This window comes from Microtus oregoni, unplaced genomic scaffold, assembly GCF_018167655.1.
Source record: "Microtus oregoni isolate MIOR12 unplaced genomic scaffold, Mior012 000020F_ref0000438, whole genome shotgun sequence".
Classification (NCBI taxonomy): domain Eukaryota; kingdom Metazoa; phylum Chordata; class Mammalia; order Rodentia; family Cricetidae; genus Microtus; species Microtus oregoni.
Genome location: NW_024543079.1, coordinates 25,302,058 through 25,320,117, shown reverse-complemented (window position 1 = coordinate 25,320,117; position 18,060 = coordinate 25,302,058). Strand labels below are relative to the sequence as shown.

General features: G+C 44.2%; 1 protein-coding gene across 5 annotated transcripts in view; it reads right to left on the bottom strand.

The window, feature by feature from the left end:
• Kif16b (kinesin family member 16B) overlaps nt 1-17,717 on the bottom strand; it is a 264,942-nt gene extending 247,225 nt beyond the window's left edge. For 4 of the 5 annotated variants that reach the window (XM_041670255.1, XM_041670256.1, XM_041670252.1 and 1 more), the window contains exon 1: nt 17,578-17,717. In XM_041670255.1, coding sequence (XP_041526189.1) covers nt 17,578-17,624 — 47 coding nt within the window. In that variant the 5' untranslated portion in view covers nt 17,625-17,717. Of the gene's footprint in view, nt 1-10,880; nt 10,970-17,577 lie in introns of all 5 variants that reach the window. The other variant, XM_041670254.1, reaches the window with a different exon arrangement.
• Nucleotides 17,718-18,060: the final 343 nt, after the last annotated feature.

The following is an 18,060-nucleotide window of genomic DNA, read 5'->3' as shown; positions in this document are numbered from 1 at the left end:
AGACAGCAATGAAAATGAGGGCCGATGTGAAGAAATTAACTACTTTCAACAAAATAAAATTTAATGCAACCTGTCTGAGGCAAATTCTGCATGACTGGGTCGGGTTTTCTAATTTCTCATTGAAGATGTTAAAATAGCCACTAATGAGAGAGGGGGGTGCATTCTCTCCTTCGCACTGGGAATTCCTCTCTCCTTCCCTCCCCTTCTCTTCTTTATGTCCAGATTCCGCTTTCACTTTCTCCTTTTTTCTCCCTCTCCAGGTTGTCCTGTAGTTCCCTAACTCTCAATCTTCTAACTCACTAACAGTTTCTTCACTTCCTAGTGTCCGGAAGAGGGTAACTTCTGCAAAATGGGGTTACTAATAACAGCTGAGCTGTGAACACCAGACAATATTAGCAGGTTGACAGGTTCTCAACGCTTCACAATTTACCCCAGATTCCTTGAAAGCAAATACACTGCCACCTCTGAGAGGCAGAAGAAATGCCTTGTGGTGGGGCCAGAAGGACTGAAGTACACACAGAAGCTTCTAGATATCATCAACACTGCAGTGTTTTCTGAAGGATGAGAAGCCCTCGGCACTGGTTCCACTGAACAATCCTTATAAAACCAACAGAGCGGTGCCCTCCCTAGGACAGCAATGTGAGGGTAAAGGAAGTCTCGGGTTGCAGCTAGTGACACAGTTACACCTCTAATTGGACCTCATTTCAAGGAGAAGGTAATACACAAAGAAACGCCAGTGACTGTCTGGGGCAAAAGGTCTCATCCTGAGATAAGAGGATGACATCAAATGGGCAGTCCTACTTCAGTGTCACGCAAGTCCTCACCTCTCAAGTGTCACCTTTCTAATCTTTGATGATTACTAGTGAATTTTAATTCAACCTGCTTTCTCCAGCACAGTGAAGTGTCCACTGAGCCTCCTTCAGGGTCCAAGGCTACCGGGCTTACATTGGCAAAGCTTGAGAGACTCGAGGAAGCACTTGAAATAGGAAGCCCTCCAACACGAAGAGGCCCTTAGCTTCCTGGAGTCACTGAGGAGAGATGAGAATAGCCACAGTGTTTATAAAGATAAACGAGCAAATAGAACCACATCACATAAAACCCACACAAAAATCAAAGTACCGGCAGCATCTATGGAGCACAAGACGAACACGGAGCCATGATGAATTTTTTCCTATCTATAGACAAGGCCTCTGAGCCCCCCAAGAGTTTTCTCTTCTCCTCGTACAATTATCCTCATTGGGCAATCCATACTTTGGCTCTGAGCTCTCTCTCTCTCCAAATACCTTCCCTGATGTTCCAAATCTCAGTGAGTCCTCAATTTCACTACAAGCTACAAAGGTACTACAGAACTTAGTACAACAAAAGTAGGGGCTCTACCCAGCTTAAACACCATCCTAGGGGACTCTGTGATGCTAAATTTACTTGCATAATGATGCCAAAGTGTTAGTTTACTCTTTCTTACACATTTCTGTAGCTAATCAAAATATGTTAACATACATTAATATTTCCTGTGTTCAAATTTATTTCAATTTCTAATTTGGTAAATTAGAATAAATTCTAAGAGCCCAGAAAAGATAAAGCTCTTTGGATCTTTCAAAAATTATTTTTATGAGTTTATTTGTAATTTGTGTGCATGGGTGTTCAAAGCCGAGACCAGAAAAGGCATCAGATTCCCTGGATCAAAAATTATAGATGGTTGTGAGCTGGAATAGAAGACGTGAATGTTGGGAATCAATCCCAGGTCCTCTGAAAGAGCAGACAGTGCTTTTAATTGCTGAGCCATGTCTCCAATCCATTAAATAAATTAGAAGAGCATTAGAGAGACTCCAAAGCAACACAGAGAACTGCTGGCCTAGTAAGGCACCTATCATCACCCACAATGTGTAAAATAATGAATCAACCAATCAATTGAGCAAACTTAGCTACAAATGTTTCAAAGACTTAAGGAATGTGGCACAGAAAATAGCCCGGCTTCATCTGTTACAGATGAGTGGCAGTTGTCTTGCAGAAGTCAAGAAGAGGAAAGATGGCAAAAGCAAAACAAAGGACTACAAAATCTTCTGACTCTTCAAAATCAAGAACAAAAGAATTTAAGCCAAGATCAAATCAGAAACAACCAAGAAGCACTTAATGTTCCAGGAAAGGATGACAACTCTTTCCCTGATTCTACAGTTCATTTTCTTAGCAAGAAGGGCAGACAATCTCAGAATTATTTATTAGTGACCAGTATACATTGAGATTCATGCAATCTCTTAACTTTAATCACCTTTAAAAGTCAAAATCAAAAGGCAGATCCCATACATCCAACATATAATGGCACAGGATATGTACATTACCATTCCAAAATGGAAGGGAGCATAGCAAGGAAAACTGAACCAAACCAAGATGGAAAACCAGCTGGGAAAACTCCAAACTCTGCATTCCCATGTCTGATGTCAAAACTCTCTCCAATCTCCAATTCCATTTAGCTTTACTGACTGCAAAACACTTCTTTCTCTTGGGCTGGGTTCACTCTCTGTTAGCAGCTCTCCTTGTCAGGTCTCCCACAGCTCTGGCATCTCTAACATCTTGAGTTCATCAAGCCAATCCAAGCTTCAACTTCACCGCTTTACTCAATGGTCTCTCTACTAGGCATCCATTTAGAGAGACCCCTGACACATGCCTGGCCTCAATAACTTAACTCTTTTCCAGAACGCCTTTTTGTATCCTTAACTCTAAACCCAGAACCACATGGGCAAAGCTGCCAAGTTCTGCTGCTGGATAGAGCTGAAATAACTCTCCCCACACCACCGCCGTTCAAATACATCTTAACCAGCTTTCTGTCTTTCACTGCCTAGGCTTGGCTGTCCTAAAACTGGCTCTGTAGACCAGGTTGGCCTCAAACTCAGAGACCTGTCAGCCTTGGCCTTCCCTTCCCAACCCTGTGCTGAGATTAAAGGTGTGCCCCACCACACCCCCTCTAAGCTTTTCTTATTTCCTTTTCACAAACTGGAAAATTGTGGAATCTTGCCCTGAGGTCACCACTCCCTTTATTCCATTTCTTAATTATCTCCTTGAACACAGGATTTAGCTCCATTCTACTTCCTAGTGCTCTTTTTCTCCTCAAAACTTACATTTTATAATTTATCCCTCTAAGCTTGCTTCTTTTCATTCTAACTCTTTATAAGTGTGAACACTGGTAAACACACGACAGAGTCTATTCCAGGCTGTTTGAGAGGCTCTCTACCAATGGAACTAATTGAAAACTCTTCACTTTAACTCAGGCAGACTATTCAGACAAGGGCAAAAGGCAGCCACTTTCTTCACCAAAATATCACAAGAATGATCTCTAGGCAAGCACACTAAAATTCTCCTCTGAAACCTCCTGAGTGAGCCCCCGACAGTTCAAACAACTCTTAGCACCTACCTCTGTCGTCTATGCTCCTACTACTATGGCACATTAAGCAGTGCGTAAAGAATTCCACTGCTTCTCAAATCCTCAGTCCCAAGGTCTATATTACTCTAAACAAACAAAAGTATGGTAAGGCCTATCATGGCGATGCCCTAGTCCAGATACCCACCTCTGTCATACCTAGGGTATCTACTGCTCTGAACCTAGGGTATCTATTATCATGACCTGGCAACTCTTACCAGGAAAACATTTAATTAGGTTGGCTCACGTACAGTTTTAGAGGATTAGTCCATTATCACCATGATGGGGTTCCATGGCAACTCAAAGCCCCTCCACCCACCCACAGTGAGAATATTTCCTTCAACAAGGACACACCCACTCCAACAAAGCCACAACTACTAATAGTGCCACTCCCTATGAGCTTATGGGGGTCAATTACACTTACAACTACCACAGTGCCCCCAGGGAAAGCCTGCCTCTGGAGTGTGGCTATCCTTCCAGCACTGGGCCACTGATGTCATCAGAAGCAGATGACACCAGTTCACCTCCACAGTTCACTCACCTTCACTAGCAGGTATAGGCTGCTGTTCTCAGTGCTAGTGGGAGGGGACCAATCACACCTACTAACAGTATTTTCATGATTGTCCTATTTGAACAAGCCAATAATAGCTCACATAAGGACAAAATCTTTTAAAAAGCGGGAGGGGAGGTGTATAGACAGACCAGAATCTACTTTTTTCTAACATTTCTGTGTGTACAAATGTGTTCATGTATGTGGCTGCACACACAGCTACCGTAAGCATGTGGAGATAGTGGAGACTTCCGAGTCACTTCTCACCCTCTACCACAGAGGTCCCAGAGACCTACCTCAGTCATCAGGCTTGGTGGCAAGTGCCTTTAACTGCAGAGCTATCTCACAGCCCAGAATCTACTGTTCAAGAGTTTATCTCAACAGAATTTTCACCCTGAAGCTAGTCTTCATCACGCTGAATCAGTTTCTCTTAGAAGTTTCCTGAGAGACTTCAAGTCCCTTTGGCAGGGAGCTTATGAAGTCATTTACCTGTGCCTCAGGCAGAAGTGACAAACAGAGTCACTGAGATTCTGAAAATGAGAATCAGCAGGTACACTGCAGGGCGATCTCACAGGGCCAAGAGGGCCAGGAGATGGAAGCTCAGGAGAGCAGCCCCTGTGGTGGACTCTGACCCCTGAACCCGGAAGAGTTTGTGATTCTCTTCCTGAGTGTCTCAGTCCTCTGCGGACCTTTCACCGCCCAGCTCAGCCCCAGGGAAAGAGAACTGCGTTAGACAACAACTGTGGCACTGTCTCGCATTCAAAGTTCGTATTTTACCAGCTTCTCTAGACAACAATTTCACACATTTGTGCTTTTCAGGATATGCATCATATAACTGGTTTAGCAGGTAACAGACATCTTTTTTAGATAATGGAATTGAGAGCAGAAAATAGCAGTGTGCACTGGCCTGGGAAATGCCTTGCTGAGAGCTGTGAGACGCACACCGTTCTGAACAATCAGCAGCAGCCCTTCCAAAACTCAAAACCATGAAAAACACTCTCCACAAGGAGGAGAGAAACTGCCATAAGTGACCCGTATAATCATAACCATTTTATCAGGAGACCTGGGATGCACCTTTCATGGGCAGCAGATGTAATCTGAAGTGAACTATCCTTCTACACAGAAGTATCTCTCTCAAGATACTTGCTAATTACAAAGAAAAAAAGAAACAATACCAGTGCAGGAATGAAATGGATGATGCGCTAACCAGGTAATCAAAGTCAGCATTATCAGTAATAAGACATAGTGATATGCAGACTTGACATATACCACAGGAAAAGTACAAAATCACTTATGTGGTGCTCTTGCCAAAATGCATTAATACAAATGAATCGTAAAAATCACCAAAACCAATTGAAGATCATTCTAATGTACTTGTGTGTAAAATTCTCCAAAAAAAAAAGTTTAATTCTGATGAAAAATGGAGGAAAAAACCCATAAGGTCATGAAAACTAAGAAAAGCCTAAACTCTGTCTGAGGCCAGTTATGCAGAGACACCAACGACGGGACACGTTGATCCTGAACTGGATCACAGACCGGGAAATGTAAGGAAGCCAGCGAAATGCCAATAGCATCTACTCAGCAGCACTGTGCCGATCTAAATCTCTTGGCTTTTGATCACTGTATCATGTGAGATAATAACATTAGGGGGAAGGTGGGTGGCAAGCTGAAGAGTACATGCTTCAAACTTTACTTAAGTCTAAAACTATACTAAAAAAAAAAAACACTTTTTCTGTGGAAAAGACAAGAGTAAGCTATCTCATATCATTAAGCACAGTACACACTGTACCTCCAATTCTCTAACCTTAACGGTTAAAGCATGACAGTGACTGTGCAAATTCCACCTAATAAATGTAATAAATGGCAAGGATGTGAAGCTATAATCCTTTGTCCAAAACTTACATGCTTCTAACACCCGACAAGAATGGTAAGATTCCCTTTTCTCCTCACAGACAGCAACAAGGGTGATCTACAGAGATGAAGACCGTGGAGCCCTGGTTCCTTACAGGTTCCTTACCAGCATTCACAGCAATTAAAGACGTGGGTGGGGCAGATGGGGGGCGGACATTGATGCAGCAAAATTCCCTGAGTGCTGGAGTCTGCAGGTACGTTTTGTAAGCCCTGAGGAAATGCAAACAAGACCCACATGGTTCCTGTTCTTGTGAAGCTCCTGTAATAGAGGAGCAGCAACTGGATACATCACCCTTGTGCAGGGACATGGAAAGTTAGAAGATGCTAGGAAGCCCGAAATCCAGAGTAACCTGGTAACCGTTTCCTGGAGGAAGGGGCATCTGAGTAAGGCTCCCACTATGATCCTCAGTTTCTTCTTCTTCTTCTCCTTCTCCTTCTCCTTATTCTTCTTCTTCTTCCTTCTCCTCCTCCTCCTCCTCCTCTGATCCTCAGTTTCTTCTTCTTCTTCTTCTTCTTCTTCCTCCTCCTCCTCTGATCCTCAGTTTCTTCTTCTTCTTCTTCCTCCTCCTCCTCCTCCTCCTCCTCCTCCTCCTCCTTCTCATCCTCCTCCTCCTCCTTTTCTCCGGTTTTTTGAGACATTATTTCTCTGGAGCTTTGGAGCCTGTCCTGGAATTAGCTCTTGTAGACCAGGCTGGCCTCTCCCTAGAACTCACAGAAATCCCCCTACCTCTGCCTCCTGAGTGCTGGGATTAAAGGCATACACCACCACTGCCCAGCTCTGATCCTCAGTTTCTGAGCTAATAGCAGGATTGCTGCTAAGGGTTATATAAGATAATGATGATGCAGGACTGAGAATTCCTAGCAAACGAATGAGCAGACAGGAATAGTTCACTCTCAAGACCATTACAATGAAAGCACTAACTTCTCAGGGTATTCCAAATCCCGTACGCCCCATTGAGATGGACACCAAGTGTCTGAAAAGATCATAGACACACACTTGCCCTCCACTAGGCAGAGACAATGAATAATAACTGTAGCTGCCAATGGGAGGCACAAAGGCTCACAAAAGAAAGTGACTTGGCAGGCCAAAGCCAGCAAAGAAGTAAAGGGAAGTTTGGGACCTGGCTCCACCTGTCATGAACAGCTGCCAAAATCCTAGCAAGCCATGACTGACTTCCCATTATGAATTCCTCCCCTGCCTACTTTTTCATCACTTGAGCTTGACAGAAGGCATCAAAGCTGAAAATGAACTCAAGACTCGGTGGTCAGTAGGAGCTCATATCGCAGAACACTGTCATATCCTCCCTCAGGATGGTGGGTAAGCAGAATTAGCATGTTCTTTTTGTGTCAGTCAGGCTGTGCAAGAATCTGAGAGACAATACAAGGCTTTTAAATTAACTTGAGCAAATAATAATGAAACAATGGTTATTATTATCTAACATAAACCAGTCTCAGACCCAAGCCCTTTATAACTGGTAACTTCGCGTCCTTCTTCCTCTGACAGAAGCCATGCACATGCTGAGTCTCTCCTGAACACACGTGATCTTACTCTCTCACACACAGCCTGTTTGCAGTAAAGTATAACCACAGTTATGTTTGGGAAATACTCTAAGTCTTCATCGAACACTTTAAAAACACTGGTGCCCAATAAACGTAAGAATACTAAGCTATTTCTGGGAGATCTTATATCACATCACGGCTCATTTGCTTCACCTGTCAAGCTCACCTGAGGCAAAGACAAACCTTCCATGTGCTCCAGACTCCGGCCTCAGTGACAGTGGGTAGCACCCTTCCCACAGAAGCCCAGGGAAACATCCCAGCTCTCCACGCACAGCCTGGAAACCCATTTTCCTACCCACAGATCCTCACCACTTCCCTCTTTTCCCCTTTATCCTCTGCATGTAGACCACCAACCTCCCCGCCCCCAACTCCACAACAGATTAGGATTTTTTTTTTCTTTTTTGAAAACAAAACACCTGTACTCTGTTACACCTCAGCCCTCTACTTTGTCCGGTGAGGCACAGCAGCCCTGTCTCAAAAAAAGAGGAGAGTTGCTTCAGAACAGGCTAGGGAACAGGTTCTCTTCCCAACCTCTCCCCTCCACCCCTGCCCAGTCCTTGTTTTCCTGAGACCACTCATCCCCCACTCCTTCTTTTCCTGAGCCCCCCACTCCTTCTTTTCCTGAGCCCCCCACTCCCCACTCTCTTCCTGAGCCTTCTCTCCCTTGCTATCTTCCCTCTCCCTATTCTCGGGAACGCAGTTAACAGGTGCCATTCTGTGCCTGTGCAGCCCACACCTGAAGACAGACCCTGCAGCCACCACAGCTCTTCACTCCTCACACAGCAGTCCCTCCAGCACCGTCCTACTGAGAGCCTAAGCTGCCAGTGGACTTGGTCTGGACCCACACCACCTCCAAGGCTGGCGAGCTAATCGCCAGCCTCCCTCCTCTCCATGTCCCTTCTCTCCACACTAGGTGGTCTGGTCTGTCTGTGTCCGGCAGGGTTACTATTACTATGATGAAATACCATAACCCCAAAAGCAAGTTTGGGAGGAAAGCCTTTATTTGGATTACACTTCCACACCATAATCTGTCCCTGAAGGAAGGTGGGACAGGAACTCAAACAGGGCAGGGAGCCGGAAGTAGCAGCTGATACCAAGGCCACGGATGGATGCTGATTACCAGCTTACTCCCCACAGCTTGCTCAGAGCCTGCTTTCTTATAGAACCCAGGACCACAAGTCCAGGGGTGACCCTACCCACAATGGGTTGTGCCCTCTCGCACCAACCACTAATTAGGAAAACGTTTCACAGGCTTCCTACAATCTTTTCATTGTTGTTTGTTTTGTTTTTCAAGATAGGGTTTCTCTGTGTAGTCCTGGTTGTTCTGGAACTCACACCAGGCTGGCCTCGAGCTCCCAGAGATCCGCTTGCCTTATGGAGGCATTGTCTTGATCATCCTCTCAGATAGCTTCTGTCAAGCTGACAGACAACTAGTGAGCACAGGGTCCCTGCTGCCTCCCTACCTAATGACTGCCATGATAAGCAATGGTAGCGCAGGATTGCTGACAGGTTACTGTGCATACGGGGTTTGCCACACACCCTATCACTTCAGCTTCTGCCCAACAACCTATGCAACACTATCTGAAGGCACCGGCTCTCAAATGGGATGTCAGGACTTTGTTATAATCTTAACATTGATCGAGGAGCCGTAAAAATTCTTGTATGTGTGTGTTACATGTACATATTCATACATGTACTGTGTGAGGGTATTTGTTTAAGTATGCTAATGTGGAGGAGAAAGGTTAATGTAGGGGGCTTCCTTGACTGCTTGCTACCAAATTTTTTGAGATGGAGTCTCTCACTGAAGCTGGAGCTCACTGGCGCTGCTAGACTCAGCAAGCACTTTTTCAACGTGATCCATCTCCTCAGGCCCCAGTAAGAATTTTTATTAATTTTGTAAACAAAATGCAAATAACAGTCCACAGAGCCAGGACAATATCATACACTGTGCGATTCTGGAAAACTCCACTGTATGTTTATGAAATGAAATCAAGAAAAAATAGCAGCAAATAGCATCCATATTAGTCCCTTTTCAGTCTCTATGACCAACATACTTGACACAGATTTAGGAAAGTTTATTTCCATTCATGGCTTCAGAGGGTCTCAGTCTACCACGTCAAGGAGGGTGCAGAGGAACAGCTCAGTTAATGACTGATAAGGTCTGCATCTAGGGACCCACTTCTGGCACTCAGGTTTCACCTCCTAAAAGTTCCACAGCCTCGCAAAATAGTGCCAGCAACTGGAGAAAAAGTGTGCAAAACACAAATCCGTGGGGACAATTTATAATGCAAAACATGACCTGTATGCCCATTAGCCAGTGAAAGTCAAAGTTGAAAAGGCCAACAGCAACTCAGCATTGTCATAAAATGGTTCTAAATTAATGATACCCCCCAACAATCTCAATGAGTCCCAGCTGTCTCTAAAACAGATCCAGAATACCATGATTTAAGCAAAGGGAAACTGAGCCTTACAAAGAATAAACAACTGAAGACTCTCATCTTGGTTACACAGCTCCGCTGCCCCCTCATTTATCTCTTTTTTCTTCACTATAGTGATAGCTCTCAGTTCCACCAAAGCAAGCAATACCTTCCAGTACCTCCTCTACAAGCCTACACAGAAGAGTCAATAACCACCTCAGCTCCTACTGCCTGCATTCCCACCAGCACCAACTATGTACCTCCCCATCCCCCAGTCAGCACTTGCACAAACATTCTTCTGCCTAATGAAGTCCTGAACCTTAAGCCATCTTTTATTCTTCAGCCTTTTTGCATGCTGACTGTTCTTCATGATTTCTCATGCAACAATAAAGCCAAGGATATAAAAAAATGTATATGTAATGGCCCCACACAAGCAGAGAAGGAACAGACTGTATGCAAACACCACAAAACTTGGCAAGCAGACATCTCTGATTCATGGAACTTAGAGGGATTTACAACTTAAATTCCTTTGGTACACATCTATGGACAACACATCTGTCTTAGTTTGCTTTCTATTGCTATAATAAAATGCCAAGACCAAAGCAACCTCAGGGAGAAAAAGACTGATTTCACTTTACAACTCCCAGGTCACACTCAATCATTATAGGAAATCAGGGCAAAAACTCAAGGCAGGAACCTGGAGGCAGGAACTGAAGCAGACGCCATGGGAGATGCTACTGACTGACCTGTTCTCCATGGTTCATTCAGCCTGCTTTCTTAAACAATCCAGGACTACCAGCCCAGGGATGGCACCACCCCAGTGGGCCAGGCCCTTCCACCACTAATTAAGACAATGCCCCCACAGCCTTACCTATATTGCCAACCTGAGGCTTTGAAGCACTTAAAACAACTGAGTAATGAAAATTTTTATTTTAAAGTTTAAATGGCCAACAGCAACCATACTGACAGGACTCTGAACTCTGCCTTCTGACTCTCAAAAATACATTAAATTCCTGAAACTTATTCCTACCTACATCATTGGCACCCCATGCCCTCCCTTCATCGAAGTCTTCTGTACATTGGGAAGACTTTAATCCAGGTGTGAAGGACTTCAGGAACCTGAAATAAGATAGACAGGCTTAAATCCCAATGTTCTCTATGACTGTGGGCTGATTGTTTCCCTCTCTGAGCTTTGGTCCTCAAATGGAGAATGGGCTTGCAATGCCAGCTATCAAAGAGCTTAACCAGCTATTGTATTTGATAAATGGTTCCTGGTAATATTCCTGCAGTGCTTAACTACATACAACTCTAACTTGCTTAAGACCCCAAAAACCTCTCTCCAAGACCCTGGAGTCCCTCAGGTGCTACATCTTAACCTCAAGGGTATTCCATCACTATTGTTGGATGTTTGTGCCTCCACAACCACCAGACCAGCAATTCCCTAATGCCCAAGACCTCTGTCATCTGACAGCCCTTGGGCAACAAGTGTCCATCCGTACACAGGGCTTTGATGGAACCAATGTTAGCTCAGGCCAGCGCTGTCATCCAAGAGGCTTCGGTCGCCCCTCTATACAGTGAGGACAAAAGGCCCATAGTGTTTGCCTAGCATGCATGAAGACCTGGGTTTGCACCCCAACACTGCATCAAACAAGGCAAGGAAGAATAACCCAAACAAAGCACTCAGGAGACGGAGACAAGAGGATCAGAAGTCTAAAGTTGTTCTCAGTTACTTAGCAAGTTCAAGGCCAGTCTATCTCAGAAGAAGTTTTCAGAAGAAAAGACAAAGAAAACAAAAGGCTAGGTCAGTCATTGTCTTTTGGTGGAAGGAAGAAAGGAGAATGCCAAGCTGAAAAGATAAAGAGACTCACATGGAGCCTGGCAAGGAACAGTGTCTGGACAGGTTTCCCCCATCTTCCATCCAGGACACACCCGCCCACCTGTCCTCCCAGACTGACCAGGAACTACCTTTCTTTGGCTCTTATCTTGATCTTAAAAGGGAAGGACAACTTGGCTGAACCCTAAAGAAAATGATCCCAATCAAAATGCCACTGGCACTTTTTCTTCTCCTTTGAACTAGAGTGCTAGGAGGGTAAACTGGACCTGTGATGCTTATCAGGAAGGTTAAGGTCCTGAAGAAAAGCAAAAGCAGAAGCTGACCTGCCTTCTGGAGCACAGCATGTTACAAGAAAAGGCCACAAGGTAGGAACATGGCCAGCACTTGGTAAATATTTCTTTTTATACCTTCTTTGAATCAAAAGTCACAATTAATAAACTGTGATAACCATGATAAGAAGATGAGTATGTGGAAGAGAGGAAGAACAGGAGGAGGAAGAAGAAATATGTGGTGATATGATACCAGGGATGCAACCCAGATCCTTGAACATGCTAGGCAAGTGTTCCCCTATGAGCCTCACCATCAGCTCTACCACAGGGCATCTGTGTGGAGCCCCTGCTGTGTCAGGCACCAAGTGACTGGTCCATCTTCTTGTCTCCATCATTAGACCCCTACTCTGTGTCTGCCTCACTGCCAACTGCAACACATCAGTCCACCTGAGACCACCCTAGTCATCTAAAACTAGCATTTTAAATAAAATGATACAATAATCTAGAATAAGAAATGTCTGAGGAAATTGTAAGTGTGTGTAAATACCTCATGTGTCCTCTCAATTATCTACAAACCAACAATTTAAAGTGTATTTCTCCTTGTTAATCAGTCAACAAGAAGCCCAGATTTGCCAGAATGCTTAAGGTATCTATAATTATTAGCACATCTTACAGGCAAAAAAACTGACACTTATGACAATTAAGTTTCTTGCTCAAACTTACGTTGTTCAGAAATGCAACCAAAAATTTAACTCAAGATCTTCTGTCCTAAGGCTCTGACCCTCTTACAGTATCGAGGACCCTGAATGAACATCAAGGTTTTCATGAAGTATCAGTCATCCAGCTCTTCAGGAACAGAATGAGAAAGGCAGAAAGTTCAAGGCCGGCCTATGCTACACAGTGGGTTCAAACCAGCCTGGGGAATCTGTTCACAATAAAGTGACTAGACTCTTCCCCAAAACTGAAAGTGTTAAGAGGCCTGGGGATGTAGTTCAGCAGTAGAGATGTTTATTCAGATGCATGAGGCCCTTGATTCAATGCCTAAGACTTCAAACAAAATAGAAAAAAAAAAAAAACTAAGAAGGGAAATTAACAAGAAATGGAAAAATTGGTCACGAGATTATCTTGTCCTTATTTTCCTCTGTGTTTTCTTGGGGGAGGAGGGGATTGAAATTAATATTTTAATATAGGATCTAACTCTGTAGCCTAAGCTGAACTAAATTGGTGATCCTCCTGTCTCAACTTCCAGAGTGTTGAAATTGCAAATGTGAGCCACCATGCCCAGTTTGTTACTTCTCCAAAGAAAAAGAAAAAAAACAGAACCTATAAGATTACAGAAAAGATGAAATTAATAGAACAATAAAAGAAGTCCCAAAGAAAAAGTTAGATAATATATAAAATGTTAAACTTCTGCCTATAAAACGTATGAGCAAAATTTTGCATCTGCTAATGGCGTACTCATTTTTAAAAGTAAGGCCCTATATTGGGCAAGTCAGTTACATGCTACATACAAGTCTCAATAATTGTACTTCAGATACAATTTGAATAATTTGACATTCAGATGCTAAAACCTTACCAAGGCCCAATGACACAGTTTTAATTCAGGAAGGCAAAACCCTTTTAAATGGGTTTATCATACTCATAAAACAGGCCCAAGGAATTTGTCCCTTGCCCCATGTGAGTACAAAACAAAGGTGCCTTCCTCAGACAACCTATCAGTCAGTACCTTGAGCTTGGACTTGGGGCACCCAGGACTATAAGGTATAAATAAATGTCTGTTGTTTTCAAGTCGCCCAGTTTTGTGATATTTTTTATAGCACCCTTAATTGACTGAGGCATTGTCTCTCAATCGGTAAAAATAGAATTACAGTATGTCTCTATTCTAAAAGGTGTGTAAGAATTTGCTAGCACATAGCATACCCTCATAAAGATGTCTCACTTGAGCTACACAGTGAATTCAAGGCCAGACTAGGCAACCTGATCAAAATAAAAAGGGAGAGTCCATATACTCAAATATAGAGTATAAAGATGTTTGTCCTTCTTCTCCTCTTCCTCCTCTTCTTTCTCCTCCTCTTCTTTTGTTGTATATTAGGAATTGACCCCAGGGCTTTGTGTGCACATTGCAGGCTTTGTGTATGCATTACTACTGAACTAGGGCTGAGCCGGGCAGTGGAGGTGCAAATCTTTAATCCCAGCACTCATGAGGCAGAGGCAGATGGGATCTTTGAGTGTTTAAGGCCAGCCTGGTCTACCAGAGCTAGTTCCAGGACAGCTAGTGCTGTTACACAGAGAAACCCTGTCTCAAAAAAAAAAAAAAAAAAAAAAAAAAAAGGAAGAAAGAAAAGAAAAGAAAAGAAAAAAGAAAAAGATGGTCAGGGCTCTAGCTCATCTAGTTCAGTAGTAATGCATACACAAAGCCTGCAATGTGCACACAAAGCCCTGGGGTCAATTCCTAATATACAACAAAAGAAGAGGAGGAGAAAGAAGAGGAGGAAGAGGAGAAGAAGGACAAACAGGAAATAAACAAGTCAGCTACTGAATTAGGATCTCTGCATCTGGAATGACAAGTCCTGCCTCATAAAGCGGTAGGCAGTAAAAACAACATGGCTGGGATCAAATGTTCACACAGAGAAGACAGAGCTGCAGACTCAGGACTCAGGCTAACTCAGACTGCCCCCCCACACACACTTCTTCAGATAGCTCTAAGAGAGCACTCACTTCATTCCAGGCCTCTTTCTGCCTTTGGTGCTGCAGCCTGAAGCTTTTTTACTTAAAATATTAACTTTAAACAACTACTAAATAAATAAATAACAACTTCCTTCAGTTGTCTCCAACAATCACCTGAAACTCTTCCCAGCCACAGCCAATGGCCCTAAGTAGCTTTTAAAAGTCACACAAGCAAGTTTTTAATTATTACAATTAGGCATAAATATGAAAATTCAAATAGTAAAAGAGGACAAAGAAAAACATTCCACCTTTGCATCCATCTTCCTTCACAGAGGCACCGCTGCTGGGTTCCTTGTACATTGTTCCCCACAGTCTGAGCTGGCTCTCTGTAGTTTTTCACCCATATAAACATACACTCTGTTCTAGTGTGTGTGTGTGTGTGTGTGTGTGTGTGTGTGTCTTTCTCTGCTCAGTCTTCTATCTTGGCGGTAGTTCATTTATGATAAGTCGACACTTTCTACGAGCCGCAAAGGATTCCACCACATGACTTCGGTTACAATTTTAACAAATCTCCTATCTTTCTATATTCTTGTTGTTACAACAAGAAAAATTTATAAGCAACACCATGCTTATAAGCACATCTTTGTAAATAAAAACTCCGATCCATATATTAAATACGTAAAACAAATGAAGCTACCAGGGCAGTGGTAAAACCAGTTACTTCCAATCACCACCATACCCTGCAGGACTTATAAATTAGGTCAAATACTTTAGGTTGACATTAGCATCTCTCTTTCTACTTCACTGCCACTTTCTGGATCACTGGATCCTGAAACTAGACTTAGGAAAGTTACTGGTATCCTCCCCTCTTAGACCAAGAACCTCCTCATTTTAACAACATTTGATACCAACAGCTACCACAGCTTTCAAGGGACTCCTGCTCCTGTCAAAACAATGTACTGTGCTGGTTCATTTCCAAGGCAGCCAGCCCTTCTTCTCCCTGGAATCCTAAAGGCAGAGCCAATCTCTGACTCCCGTTCTCCTCTATAGATTGCCACGTGATAATCCCGGAAGCGTGGTGACTTTACCAGGATTCCAACTGTCTGCTGATCACCTCAAGCAAGACACATGATGTCCTTGTCCCCACACTTCAAAGAACAAGTTAAATATGCAGGCAGCACTGGCTGTCAGACACTCACTCACTGGACCACACAAATCTGACAGGCTGAGACTGCTCTCAAGTCTTTCCAGCTCTTTGAACAGAATGCTCAGCTAATGACTCCTCATGGTCTCCCCCTTTCTTCTCCTTCCCATGCAACGGAGCTGCCAGATTCTACCAAACCTACTGAGGAAATGCCTTGGTGTATCTACCCTACCTTTGGGTTAGATCATTGCTTCCTTAGCTTCTGTCCCAATCCTGACGCCACCAGAATTACTTGCTGGGCACCAACACCACATCTGCCTGCCTTCTCAGGCATATGGCTTCTGTAATTGTTTCCTGCCTCAAGGGCCTGGACTCAAGGCCTACACTGAAAAGACACTCAGAGCACCCCTCCAGACGGTCCAAGTCACTCAATTTTGCCAATATATCCTCATCCCTCCCTCACTAGACAATGGACTCCTAGAAAACACTTACCAACACCTCATCTGCTGGCTACTCCAGAGCCCTGCATAATGAAGTCCATTTGTCCATTACTAAGAGTTTTCTAAAGTTACCTGATACCATTTTCTAGCACATGTTCATATTACTCCAAAAAAGAACTCTTTATAATGTAAATCTTTACTAAAAAAAATATTTATTTTAAAGCCAACTAAAAGACTTTGGGGTCTATTTATCTTGTATGACTGTGTGTGTAAAGAAACAGATACACTCCTGGGACTCACTCTCATACACTCATATACACATCAAATGCCCGAAAAAGTTGTAGAAGTAACTTGAAAATCGCACAAGCAAAACTTCCAAAAGCACCGGTATTTAATGGCTATGTATCAAGATAATTTTTCTACTTGCCGATAGGAAAACAGATTCAAGAGAGGCCAGTAAAATCTCTTGACTTTATGATCTTCTGGCGTCCTAATCGGCTGTCAGAACAAGCAAACACTGAGCTCTGAAGCTGACAATATGACTCAGAGAGAAAGGCCATATGGTAAGTCAAATGTCCAAGAACTGAAACAGCAATAAAAATAAATGCTTTTGTGTGACCTCTGCCCGTCAACTTGGAGGGCATCCACTTAGATGTCCGTCGTTCTCTGAAGCTAAACTCACTGAGAAGTTAACTTTCTGACTATATCATTCTAAACTGATAAAGAAGTCACTGAAAAGGGTTTCAGAAAGTCAAAAGAGGAGAGTCACGCTGCAAAGCACTACTTTGTAGGAAAATATAAGAGGGTACACTCTAAATGTATTCGCCACATGTGCCCCCTTAAAAGCCTTAGTCAAAAGCCACGTGACTCTCCCTCAAGGAGTCAAAACTTTGTTGAAGTTTCCTCATGCCCCCATGTAAACCTTAAGAACTGCTAAGTTACTGATTGGGTCCACGTTCATGGGCTGGAAAACCTCTCCGGATTAAAAAGTAGCATGATTAACAGAGACGTCTGAGCTGGCACAAACGAGGGTATGCCTGACAGCACGGGGAGCCCCTCACACTTCCATGACCTCCCAAATATTTCACTTCACGAACGTGGTCCCTTGGTGTTTTTTTTAAAGGGCGAACAAGCTAGCCTCTCGTTACTGGGATGGGTACGGTCCAGGGAATTTCCCCAGCCTCGCAAACACTTTTCCCTCAGAGTCCCCTTTTCAACACAGGAGACCTTTCCTCATCCGGGCCACCACTGGCAGGACCAGGAGGCTTAGGGGTTTGTCCCTTTTAAGTCCAGATTGGCCTGTGAGCGGAGCTGGAGACCGGCTGCCCGGGGTTGGGGTGTGACGAGGTTGGGGGGCGGGCGGCCCCACTCACCTGCGATTCATGGGCCGGACTCTCACGGCCACCTTGACCGATGCCATGGCTCATCACGGCCCGGCCCGCGGGGGCTCCCACCAGGCCTGCACCCCGCGGCCGCCGGCCACTCCAGCAACTGTGCCCGAGCCCCCGCCCACTTCCCTCTCACCCGCCCCTCTGCAGGGGCCGACCTGGAGTTGCTAGGCGGCCACACCTGCCAGGCCACTGAGCATGCCCAGAACGGCTCCGGCCCGCGTGATCCGCGCACCGGGGTTTGGCTGCTGCCCACGGTGCGGAGGGGCGGAGCCCGGAAACTTGGGCACCGCCTCCTGGGTGGCCTCGCCTAGGAGTCGAAGGCAACCAGCTGTGCTTACCCTCTAATCGGCAAAGCTAAACCCTGTCAGGCCCTGAGAAACAAGGAAAAGGAAGATCACTGTATTTAGGATCTTCTCAAGGAATCCGAGGAATTCATTACCAAAAACGAACTTTGCAACCATTAAC